The following is a 12698-nucleotide window of genomic DNA, read 5'->3' on the forward strand; positions in this document are numbered from 1 at the left end:
GCCGGAACCGATCGTGATCAAGATCTTCTACGCGCTTTTGCAAGCGGCAAGTGAACGTCTACCGCAGCAACAAGAGCCTCATCTTGTAGGCTTTGGAATCTCTTCAAGGGTGAGACTCGATACCCCCTCGTTGCTACCGTCTTCTAGATTGCATCTTGGCTTGGATTGCGTGTTCGCGGTAGGAAAATTTTTGTTTTCTATGCAACGTTATCCTACACCGGGACGGGTTGGCCATGGCGCGGCGGTGAGAGGAGGGCACGCAGCCATGGCGCGGCGGTGAGATTGGCCGGACGCGGAGAAGAAGACCGCGATGCCGACGACTCGTAGCACGGGGGCTCGATTCCTTTGACCAGAACGGAGAACAAGACGAGGCCGAGTTGTGGCGCTGGTAAGCTGGACGTGGGGAGCTTCAGAACGCCGGCGCGACGGATCCATAACGGAGGAGATCTCAGGTACTTCCATGGCTGGCCGCGGCCGGGGCGCGAATGCATAGGAGGCGGATATTCAGGGCCGGCATGTGGCCGCGCTCGGCCGTGAGTGGAAGCACGGCGGCGGCGGCGCTCGTCCGTGAGCTGAAGCACGGCGGCCGGTGGTGGTGGTGGTAGGGTGGTTCACGGGAGGAGATGACCCCCCAATTTTTTTTCTAGAATTTTAGATTTTTTAATGTGGACTGACACGTGGGTCCTTTGTCCACATCAGCAAGCTGCTGCATAGTGTTGCCACTTCAGCGCTGACTAGTAGGCTCTACCTGTCAGATTTCTTGTTAATTTGCGTTAAATTCACGTTTAGCGCATTCCGCAAAAAACCTCACAAAATCTGGTGGTTTTTTGTCCCGCAAACATAAAGTGGTGGTAGATGGTAAATTTCACCATCAAAGTGGTGGTTTTATGCTATTGACTCTGCTTTCTATACCATTTTACCCCGAACCAGAGAAGCAAACAAATATCATCACCCCATGCATGTGTTTGCATAACTTCATTCGTGATAGTAATCTATGCTATGGCCATTTTGACAAGATTGAGCGAGACTGATATATCCACAAGGATGGTGCAGCTTATGTCGGTGGAGTCTCATCAACAATTGCCATGTAATGAATTATACAGCCTATGGTGTCATCTCATCTGACCATTTATAGTCGCGTTTATTCATTTATGTCTCATTATGTACTAGCATATGCATGGTATTACCAATTATTTAGATCACATAAAAAAATTAGGGGCGGTACAAAAATTTCACAACTGAACACGTCAAACAAGCCAAATTTCTATAACCCCAAATAAAAGGGACCGGGCTTCCATGAGCTTCTTCTTAGTTTTTCGAAAGCTAGCTTCTTCTAGAAGTAGAAGGTAAAAATAAGTTGGACTATGTAGACCGTGGCCCGTGGGGTGCTCTAAACTGAATTTCTGCACCGGAAAGTGTCTTTCATCGAACCTAAGAAGCTACTAGAACGCCTGTCACCGTCCACCGACACAGTATGCTTATTATCATATCGAGAGGCGAGCGTGATTATTGCCTTATTGGAGTGCATGTTCGCAGGGCGATCCGAGTATCTCCACGAGGACGGTACGGCGGCCCAGCTGGCCGGCTACCTACCAGCCCCTGATCAGGCGTGCAAGAGGAGGGCGACGCGTCGGCGCCAGGAGTGCTCCACGTGACAAGTGGTGGCCGTGTCGATCGTGAACTACACGATTGCCGTTTCCGCTCATACGCACGTCCTCCCTTTCGCCCTGCAGCTGTGCGCGGAACCAAGCCGACCTTCCGTTCTCCTTCCCGCAGAGCCGGGGACAAGCGCGTGCGTGTCGTCGTCTCACCGCCGTTCCGCCGGATATACATTCGCTCGGTACGTGTCTTGGGAAAAGCTATATTACTGGCTAGAGGGATCGCTGCAATGGATTCCTTCAGACCCCGCTTCTGTACCCAAAAAAAATTTAGATCTAAGGCTAGAGTTTGCAGAAGCTTAACATAATCGAAGTCATCGATGCAGAGGAAGAAGACGACCATCCACGGTCAGTAGCCGCCGTCACAACCACCGTCGCCGCTGCAAGCCTCGCCGACCGTGCAGATGAGGTAGAGCCGGCCATGTCGCCAGATCGGGAACGGTGGATGAGCTCGAAATGGGAGGAAATGGGGGATTTGATTTGCCGGTGAGAGAGCCGCCCCTATATACGGTGGCGAAAATTTAAGCGCGGTAACCGAATTCATCCCGCCGAGATTTTACCGTCCCGCGCGAGCTTCCGCCATCTCCCGCGGTGGCTCTGTGAGGACGCCGCGTTCTCCACTTCGGCGGAAACGGGAGCGGCTCGCTAGAAACGTCTGAACCAGGCGTTCCTCCAGGGCCTGGCCCGAGAGTGCTTTGAGAAGCGGTTCGTGCAAGAACGCGACCTCGGCCAGGTAACCAAACGGGACGAAAAAAATTGGGCCGATGCGAGCCAAGGGCATGCAGGCTACCAAACGTGCGCATGGTGTGGATGGGTAGCGGATCTTGGGTGCTAATAATGTTGCGATAATATTATTGACTTTAAGTGCCACTCAATTGTGTATGCTAAACAATTTTACTTACATTTTACATCCATTTTATGCCTAAGTCTCAAACATGTTTTCGCTCGTACAACTGTTATCAAATAATATTAACAAAATTGACCGTGCCTTGGAGCTTCTTCCTGACTCAGGTGGAACACTCGGAGAGGAAGGACAACAATATCCATGTCACTCCAAAAGTTGACAATTGGCTCGCGGAGAAGAAATTCGGGCCACTTATTTTTGGCTTCTCCGAGGAGAAATTTCTCCCTAGCAGCTTCTCCTAAAAGGATGAACCCCGAATTTGTTTTAACTTATAATCTAGTTTGGCATAAACTAACTATAAGTCGGTACAAATTTGGTGTCCAGGCTTCTGGGAGAAGCTGGCGAGAAGAATCTTCACCGAGAAGCCGCCAGAGAAGCCGAAAAGAAGTGGGCTAAATAATGAAATTGCAGAGAGGGCGTCTGACTCTAGCTCACGTGCATATCATACCAGATGGGTTTTGGCAGCCGTTCATTCGGTTGAAATTGTCGAAAAACTTGGTTGTGTCTAGTTTGGCCCACTTCTAGGTTGATCGGCTCGCGGAGAAGAAATTCGGGCCACTCCTTTTTGGCTTCTCCGAGGAGAAATTTCTCCCCACCAGCTTCTCCTAAAAGGATAAACCCCTAATTTGTTTTGGCTTATAATCTAGTTTGTCATAAACTAACTATAAACCAGAATAAATTTGGTGTCCGGGCTTCTGGGAGAAGCTGACGAGGAGAATCTTCACCTAGAAGCCGCCGGAGAAGCCGAAAAGAAGTGGGCCAAATGATGAAATTACTAGATATGGCGGCCAACTCTGGCTCACGGGCATATCTTGGCAGCCGTTTGTTCAGTTGAAATTGTCGAAAACATTGGTTGTGTCCAGTTTGCTCGTAGAATCCGAGTGCCAAAATGTCATCAAGGAAATAAATGAAGGAGGCCAGCGTAGCCAGCAGGGCATGACCATCAATGAAAATCATGGCGAATAAGCAAGGTTTTTTTTTTCCAGGCTATGTTTAGCCACGGGAGATGAGAAGCTAATGGGGAAGCACTTAGCACGATCATCGACTATTTTAGATACCGGTAGACATGTGTGGTATTTAGATCCGCCTATCATTTGGGAGTTTTTTTTAAACACTATGAATAATCAATAAAGCTTTTGTCGTTCTAAAATAAAAAAAAAGACCAGTTGAATTTTGGCAGACGTTCGTTCCGTTGGATCCGTGACGATCGGGCTAGTGCCTCTTCACATGCTCATGTCGCATTGAGAGGTCACGCACACCACAACCCCACACGTAAAACATATTTCCCTCTTTGAAAAAATTAAGATCGGCGCCGCGTGGCAAATGTGTATGATGCGCCCCTCCTCTCTCATTCTTTCGCTCCAGAACGGAACCGTACCTCCCCCTCTTTTTTTCTCAACGGAATGCTACAACTGCGATGGTACGGCCAAACAGCGCCCAAAGCCATCCCTTTTCCATGGTGTGACTATGTTAGCGGATCTTAGCTGGCTGCTAATTATGTTGCGATAATACTATTGACTTCGAGTACCACTCAATTTTTTATACTAAACAGTTTTACTTGTATTGTACATCCCATTTTATGTCTAAGTCTCAGTTATGTTTTCGTTCATACAACTGTTATCAAGCTATATTAACAAAATTTGTAATTTTTATACATACGATTCAAACATGTATCATTATGAATACACATGCGTTATAAGTAGAACTCTATTCTGGAATGTTATTTTTAAACTTCAGACTGAACATCTTGGTAAATTAAACTTAGTCGGTTTTGTCTAAATGCAAGAAAATACATAAAGGGTAATAAATTTACATACATAATAGTTTGTGCTACCTAGGTGTACCATAATGTGCCTATATTTTACATACATATCTTAATATATATTTTAGCACATTGATCCAAGGTTATGCAATGTAGTAGTCTAACAAATATCTTAGTAGACTTTGTACAGTATAATTTTTCTTTGTTTAGTTGCAACTAACACAATTTCTAGAGCTTATCAGGTGTCCACAAAGTGATCTCATCTCTTCCTACATGCCAGAATTGTGATGCAAAAGAGAGTGCACTTCCTTCCTTGCACAGTTCCTCTAGTGACCGCGGCTTGGAGCTTATTCCTAACTCATGTGAAACATTCGGAGAAGAAGGACAACAATAATATCTCCGTCACTCCAGAAGTTGACAACAATAATATCTCGGAGAGAAGGACCGATGAGATTGATGGAGAGGGCATCCGACTGTGGGTTACATGCATCAGATGGGTTTTGGCAACCGTTCTTTTTCTCGGTTGGATTCGTGATGATCGGGCGCTGACATGCCGCATCGAGCGCGCGAACACGACAATCCCAAACGTAAAATGTATTCCCGTTTTTTAAAAAGAAAAACAAGATCGCCCGCCGCGTGGCATGCGCGCGTCCCTCCTCTCCTCTCCCTCTCGTTCGCTCCAGCCCCACCCTGTTTTCTCTCAACAGACCCCTACAAGTGCGGCGGTACGGCCACACGCAGCCCAACGCAAGCCTTTTCCCTCTCCTCTCTTTCTCTCTCCTGTCAGTTCCATCCCGCAACCGCACGGGCGCACACACGGATCGGGCCGCCGCAGCGCGTGGACGATGGCCGGCAACGAGTGGATCAATGGCTACCTGGAGGCGATCCTCGACAGCGGCGCCGCTGCCTCGGGCGGAGGAGGCAGCGGAGGCGGCGGTGCCGGTGCCGGTGGAGCCGGCGGTGACCCCAAGTCGCCGGTCGCCGGGGCGTCGGCGAGCCCCCGCGGCCCGCACATGAACTTCAGCCCCACGCACTACTTCGTGGAGGAGGTGGTCAAGGGCGTCGACGAGAGCGACCTCCACCGGACGTGGATCAAGGTCGTCGCCACCCGCAACGCCCGCGAGCGAAGCACCAGGCTCGAGAACATGTGCTGGCGTATCTGGCACCTCGCACGCAAGAAGAAGCAGGCAATTATACTCTCACTAATCTCTTTCCTTGTTCATTTCGTCTTCCTTGAATGTCATGAATGGTTTCTTGGTTTGGTCGGTTGCTCTGGCGGTTCCTCTGTTTTTTGCTTTTTTTTTTCTGAGAGCGAGATACGAGCGTGTCTTGCAGTATGCATGAGCGAATTGTTAACTGACTGTTCATCTGACTTTCCGATCGATTTTGTAGAAAATATGTTTTATGATCGATCGTACCGTTGGTTAATTGATTAATCGACGACACTCGTTTTCCTACACCATGTTTCCCACTCATGCTTGATCGTGGTGTTAGATCGGCCATTTCCAAACTGGATCAAGCCGTAGGCACAACGATCGTGCCGTGGTTTCAAGAAATCCACAACTCTGCTAATTTACGTCAGATGCTCGAATTTTCCTTTGATTCTTGTTTCCCATGCATAATTGTTCAGATTTCTCATACCGATCACTGCGTGTTTGTGAAAGTAGGCAGAATATTATGGCCTTCTCGTGCGACGATCACATTCGCAACGGCCGAAAAGTTGGCTTTCCCTTTTCCCTTTCTAACCTAAGAAGAAAACTGAATCTAAGAAGGCAGAGCCACGCTTTTGCTGTTTTTATTGCCCACGAGAACATGATAGAATTATGCTTCCTTCCCGTTCACCGTTTGGCGATGCTTTCTGATATCTTGGTTCTGTCCGTGGATGCTGTTTTGATTATGAGCAGCTCGAGCTTGAGGGCATCCAGAGGATGTCGGCAAGGCAGAAGGAGCAGGAGCAGGTGCGCCTTGAGGCCACGGAGGATCTGGCAGAGGATCTCGATAGCGAGAAAGGAGACACCGTCGGCGAGTTGGCGCCACTAGAAACGCCCAAGAAAAAGTTCCAGAGGAACTTTTCTGACCTCACCGTCTGGTCCGACGAGAACAAGGAGAAAAAACTCTACATTGTGCTCATCAGGTCTGTTGATCTTGTAACATTTGGGCATCAGTACTAACATAACCATTACCGTGCTGATGGCATGAAAATTCTACAATCTCTTACGCTTTTCTTGCAGTGTGCACGGCCTTGTCCGCGGAGAAAACATGGAATTGGGCAGTGATTCAGATACCGGCGGGCAGGTAAAGAAAAGTTGATCATTTAGTTACAGAGAGTGTTGATTACACAATCAGGATTGTCATGACTGACTACCACTGATTTTCCTGTTTTACAGGTGAAATATGTCGTGGAACTTGCGAGAGCCCTCGCAATGATGCCCGGAGTGTACAGAGTGGACCTCTTCACACGACAAGTGTCATCCCACGACGTGGACTGGAGCTACGGGGAGCCAACTGAGATGTTAACATCTGGTTCCCATGATGCGGAGGGGAGCGGTGAAAGCGCTGGGGCGTACATTGTGCGCATACCTTGCGGTCCGAGCAACAAGTACCTCAAGAAGGAATCCCTGTGGCCTTACCTCCAAGAGTTTGTCGACGGGGCCCTTGCGCATATTCTGAACATGTCCAAGGTTTTGGGCGAACAGGTTGGCCGTGGGAAGCCGGTCCTGCCTTATGTGATCCATGGCCACTATGCCGATGCGGGCGATGTCGCTGCTCTTCTTTCTGGTGCACTGAATGTGCCGATGGTGCTCACTGGTCACTCGCTTGGGAGGAACAAGCTGGAGCAGATCATGAAGCAAGGGCGTATGTCCAAGGAGGAGATCGACTCAACCTACAAGATCATGAGGCGTATTGAGGGTGAGGAGCTGGCCTTGGATGCAGCAGAGCTTGTGATTACTAGCACGAGGCAGGAGATTGATGAGCAGTGGGGATTGTATGATGGCTTTGATGTCAAGCTTGAGAAAGTTTTACGAGCAAGGACAAGGCGCGGGGTTAGCTGCCATGGCCGTTTCATGCCTAGGATGGTGGTAAGTGTTCAATACTAAGTGTAAGAATGTTTTCAGGTGTAACTGCACTGTACCATTTCTGGCAAAATTCTGGCAAGCTGGTATTTGAGGTGGCATATGTTGTAAACACTACTATTATTTTTCCTGACTTGCCATTTTTAATTATAAGGTCCGCTTCTTGACAGGTGATTCCTCCTGGGATGGATTTCAGCAATGTTGTGGCTGAAGATATCGATGGAGATGGCGATAAAGACGATATAAGTTTTGATGGTGCCTCACCGAGGTCACTACCACCAATTTGGGCTGAGGTTGGTGTCTGATTCCTATTCCTGTGCAGGTTCACACAAATTTCAATGACCTTAATATTGCTGCACGATACTCGCGTGCAGGTGTTTCGGTTCCTGACCAATCCTCACAAGCCGATGATCTTGGCTCTGTCAAGGCCTGACCCGAAGAAGAACATCACTACTCTTGTCAAAGCATTTGGAGAATGTCGCCCACTGAGAGAACTGGCAAACTTAGTAAGCAACAACTTACCTTTTTTAGACGGCTTATCTGAATAAGTACATTTCAGTTATACAACTTTAGTAACCATTTCTTTTTCTGCAATCAAATGTCAAAAGTCCACCCAATCATGATTATCATGCAGAAAATAGTAACCATAACATGTTTCTGAACATCCTTGTGGTAGTTGTATGTGTTGCCAGGTAACTAAATTTACATGTTCTTGTTTTCAGACTCTGATCATGGGGAACAGGGATGACATCGAAGAGATGCCTCCCGGCAACGCGAACGTTCTCACCACGGTCCTGAAGCTGATAGACAAGTATGATCTGTACGGAAGCGTGGCCATCCCCAAGCATCACAACCAGGCTGATGTCCCAGAGATTTACCGCCTCACGGCGAAGATGAAGGTCTGGTACCTGTCATATCCACCATGTTTCAGATTAAGCATCCCACTCTGACTGAAAATATTCCTATCCCCTGCAGGGAGTCTTCATTAATCCTGCTCTTGTGGAACCTTTTGGTCTCACCCTGATCGAGGTCAGCTTCAGTTACAGTTCCCTGATAATGACAATCACCTGATGCTTTCGTTTAGCCCTCGATCCTGACAATCTTATTCCCTTTAGGCTGCGGCGCATGGGCTCCCAATCGTCGCCACCAAGAATGGCGGTCCGGTCGACATCACGAATGTAAGAAGCATCCCGATGTTCTCACATTTTCTGTGTGAAACAGTTGCAAATTTGCAGCTCCACTGTGTAATGTTTATGAAAGTACATGTAATTGTGTGGTGCATCAATGGCACTGGTGTAGGCACTGAACAATGGGCTGCTAGTGGACCCGCACGATCAGCATGCCATCGCCGACGCGCTACTGAAGCTGGTGGCGGACAAGAACCTGTGGCAGGAGTGCCGGAAGAACGGGCTGCGCAACATCCACCTCTACTCGTGGCCGGAGCACTGCCGGACGTACCTCACCAGGGTGGCCGGGTGCCGGATCAGGAACCCGCGCTGGCTCAAGGACACGCCGGCAGACGCAGGCGCCGATGACGAGGAGGCTGAGGACTCGCTCATGGACTTCCAGGACTTGTCGCTCCGCCTCTCCATTGATGGTGAGCGCTGCTCCCTCAACGAGCCCGCCTCCTCGGACCCGCAAGACCAGGTGCAGAAGATCATGAACAAGATCAAGCAGTCGTCCCCGGCAGCCGCGGCTGAAGGTGAGAAGAATCCGGCCGAGGTTCAAGCCCCCGGCACCGTGAACAAGTATCCTCATCTCCGCCGTCGCCGCCGGCTGTTCATTGTGGCCGTGGACTGCTACGGCGACGACGGCAAGGCCAGCAGGAAGATGCTGCAGGTGATCCAGGAGCTATTCAGGGCGGTCCGATCCGACTCCCAGATGTCCAAGATCTCCGGGTTCGCGCTGTCGACGGCGATGCCGCTGTCCGAGACGCTTCAGCTCCTGAAGCTGGGAAAGGTCTCCCCGACAGATTTCGACGCGCTCATCTGCGGCAGCGGCAGCGAGGTGTACTACCCTGGCACGGCGCAGTGCGTGGACGCCCAGGGGAGGCTCCGTCCAGACCAGGACTACCTGAATCACATCAACCACCGTTGGTCTCATGACGGCGCAAGGCAGACGATCGGGAAGCTCATGGCGGCACACGACGGCTCGGGCAACGCTGTCGAGCCAGACGTGGAGTCCTGCAACGCGCACTGCGTCTCATTCTTCGTCAGAGACCCCAAGAAGGTAACGCCCTTTCATTGTTTTCACATTTGTATTACTCACTGGTCACTGGGAATGATCCCTGCTTACGGTCGGTACTTGAATCTGAATTTTGTGGATTCCCTAGGTGAACACGATCGATGAGATGCGGGAGAGGCTGAGGATGCGTGGCCTCCGGTGCCATCTCATGTACTGCCGGAACTCGACGAGACTGCAGATTGTCCCTCTTATGGCATCAAGGTCACAAGCACTAAGGTGAGTACAGAGTACTGGATCGTGAGAACTGTAGCATTTCCGGCAGCAACCAGACTAATTGTTCCATCTCCGATCGACAACCTCAGGTATCTTTTCGTGCGCTGGGGTCTGGCCGTGGGCAATATGTACCTGATCGTCGGGGAGCATGGTGACACCGATCGCGAGGAGATGCTCTCAGGTTTACACAAGACAGTGATCGTGAAAGGAGTCACCGAGAAAGGCTCTGAGGGCCTGCTGAGGAGCTCAGGGAGTTACCATAGGGAGGATGTCGTCCCGTCCGAAAGCCCCTTGGCTGCCACCACGCGTGGCGATCCGAAGGCCGATGAGATCATGCGGGCTCTCAAGGAGGTCACCAAGGCTTCCAGCGGCATGTAAATTGGTTGCCCGGAAGCCCTACGATACATCTTCATGGGTGCCTCTTATTATATTCTGCTTGTTTATAACCGAAAGAAAGACGGAACCATTTTCTCTTTTCTTTGCTACATAATCTTATGAACACTAGCACGACTACATCCTGCAGTGAGAAATAATTAAGACACTGCTGATGATGCCACTGTTGGCTCGAATGTTTGTGAACTAACTCAGCAATATGTATGTTCACAATATATGTTGTGTTTCCCCAAGAGCAAATTTTCCTTTTACCTTGCCATAGTTGTTCTGTCACGTTCTTACATAAATGATGCTTATTATTAACTATTCTTTATGGTTCTTATGACTCTATCTCTACTCATTCTTGTGTTTCTTTGCTTGTTTTCATCTGGCGTTCAGGTACTAAGTAAGCAATATGTTATGATAATTCTTCTTATGTTTGCTATGAGGAGATGAACTTGGGCCCTTGAGGCCGCCCACACATGTGCAAGAGCCTACCATGCACTAGGGTTATACCTAGGGCCGCTTTGGACTTTGTACATGAGGGAAGGGGCATGTTTACCCTCTAATCCAGGAACCACCAGGGAAGTGGTGAACAACTATAGGTTAGCCACCACTATATAGAAGAAAAGAAAACCAAGAGAGAAAGAAAATAGAGGGCTATTTAACGACAGGCACGTTTGGAACCTGGGTACGCGCGTACCCAGTTTTCCAAAAAATGAAAAAACGATATTTAAAAGTTTCAAAAAAATGTGAAGTAAAATTTTGCATGTACATATTATGTTGATACTTACTCGTGTGCGTTTTCACGAAAAAATATCATTGTATGTGGCCTACACAAAAATGACAAAATGCCCTAATGACAATAGTGAATAGGAATTTGTACTATTCACGGGATCCGAAAATTGCATTTTGTCATTTTTGTGTAGGCCACATACAATGGTATTTCTTCGTGAAAACGCACACGGGTAGGTATCAACATAATATGAACATGCAAAATTTCACTTCACATTTTTTTGAAACTTTTAAATAACATTTTTTTTGAATTTTTCATAACTGGGTGCGCGCGTACCCAGGTTCCGTTTGGCATTTTCGGCTATTTAAGGCATATACTTGTCACCAAGCAAAGGGAGTTCCGCGTAAAGTTAGAGAAAATTGCACAAACCAGTAACTCTTGAGATTGTTGTTACACAAACCAGTGATTTAAATTTTTTATTGCACAAACCAATGAATCTAGAGTTAACTGTATAGAAGAAGCTATGATGATCTGTTTATACTGTTTAGATAATGAGAACCCACCTTATAAGTGACATGGCTGTGGCGTGTGAACACCCAATACAAAAATAAATAAATCAAAAGCATGGACAGTATTGTCCCGCCGATACTAAGTAGAATAATAGAGACACAATTTTTTAAAATTATTTCTCTGTGCCAAAAACCGAATAGCTATGAATCACTAGTACAGAACTGGCCATCGAGGCGGTTCCCCACCATGTGTCGACGGCGGTTATCCATTCCGTCTCCTAGCGGTAGTCGCTGATAATACGATTTTTTTGCACACGGTTTTCTGTGCTGCCTCGAAAGTAGGCATGTGGTCGTTTTTTTACCAACTCTAAAAATCCAATCTTTGGAGTCGGGTGAAATAATCGACCGCACGTGCACACACAATCGGCTAGATATACGCCCCGCATTAACACCTCCGGGGGTGCCTGACAGTTTACGGGGTCCCAAAGAATATTGCAGCCGATGTAAAAACACCAAACCGGAGCGGCAACAACCGCCGATTAATCCACTCGCCTGTGCCATATATGGGCTACGGGCCACCCGTGTTTTCGCAGTTGTTGTCTCCAGCGGTCAGACCGTACGAATATTATCACACCGTCAGGGAATAAACCGGAGCCTCCGGTATCCGTGTTGTCCTCCTCGCTCCACAGAGTGTACGTGCCGATGTAGGAGTCGTCGTTATCGTAGTCGCCACTGCACCCCTCCTAGGTCGACAGAGTGTACTGCCACGAGTCCCAGCTTAGGACCACCACATAAATTATTGGAGACAGGTTTTAATTTTGAGCACCTCTGAAAATATTTTGTTGGGAGGAGGTTATTTCTTCAGCGGATCCAATACAAAAAGAACCATCTATGGGGCAGTGTTTGGAGCCGGTCCATTTTGTTATGGGTTAGAACCGCCTCCAGGAAGTTCCTCTAATAGACGTGTGTGCCATCGGACACATAGATTTGGTTGCATCGGGTACCAATTGGATGCAATTTTGTTTTAAGTAATTCATATTTGTGATATACCGCTATCATATATGAAGCTATATTGCTCCAGTTTCGTTACACAATCAAGATGTAACAATCAACATATAATTTTTTTTCCTTTTCCTGATGGTTATTATATCTAAAGATGTGAAAAATCTGGGTACCAATTGACTGGCAGGTGTGGTTGCCAAGTGCAAGCATATTGTTTAATTGCA

General features: G+C 48.2%; 1 protein-coding gene across 1 annotated transcript; it reads left to right on the plus strand.

Moving 5' to 3' along the window:
• Nucleotides 1-5169: 5169 nt before the first annotated feature.
• Nucleotides 5170-10269, plus strand: LOC124662571 (probable sucrose-phosphate synthase 1). The gene is made up of 12 exons (XM_047200390.1): nucleotides 5170-5511; nucleotides 6229-6458; nucleotides 6556-6619; nucleotides 6712-7404; nucleotides 7569-7691; nucleotides 7773-7904; nucleotides 8121-8297; nucleotides 8374-8427; nucleotides 8514-8576; nucleotides 8698-9627; nucleotides 9731-9858; nucleotides 9945-10269. The coding sequence occupies exons 1-12, from the start codon at nucleotides 5170-5172 to the stop codon at nucleotides 10231-10233; spliced, it is 3225 nt and encodes a 1074-aa protein (XP_047056346.1). The 3' UTR covers nucleotides 10234-10269.
• The last annotated feature ends 2429 nt before the right edge of the window (nucleotides 10270-12698 follow it).

Source organism: Lolium rigidum, chromosome 6 (genome assembly GCF_022539505.1).
Source record: "Lolium rigidum isolate FL_2022 chromosome 6, APGP_CSIRO_Lrig_0.1, whole genome shotgun sequence".
NCBI lineage: Eukaryota > Viridiplantae > Streptophyta > Magnoliopsida > Poales > Poaceae > Lolium > Lolium rigidum.

Excerpts from the sequence above, each read along its gene's own strand:
- LOC124662571 (XM_047200390.1), top strand. The coding sequence starts at position 5,170 with ATGGCCGGCAACGAGTGGATCAATGGCTACCTGGAGGCGATCCTCGAC. Across the intron at positions 7,405-7,568 it reads GTTTCATGCCTAGGATGGTG|GTGATTCCTCCTGGGATGGA; the intron begins GTAAGTGTTCAA and ends GCTTCTTGACAG. Across the intron at positions 8,428-8,513 it reads TTGGTCTCACCCTGATCGAG|GCTGCGGCGCATGGGCTCCC; the intron begins GTCAGCTTCAGT and ends TATTCCCTTTAG.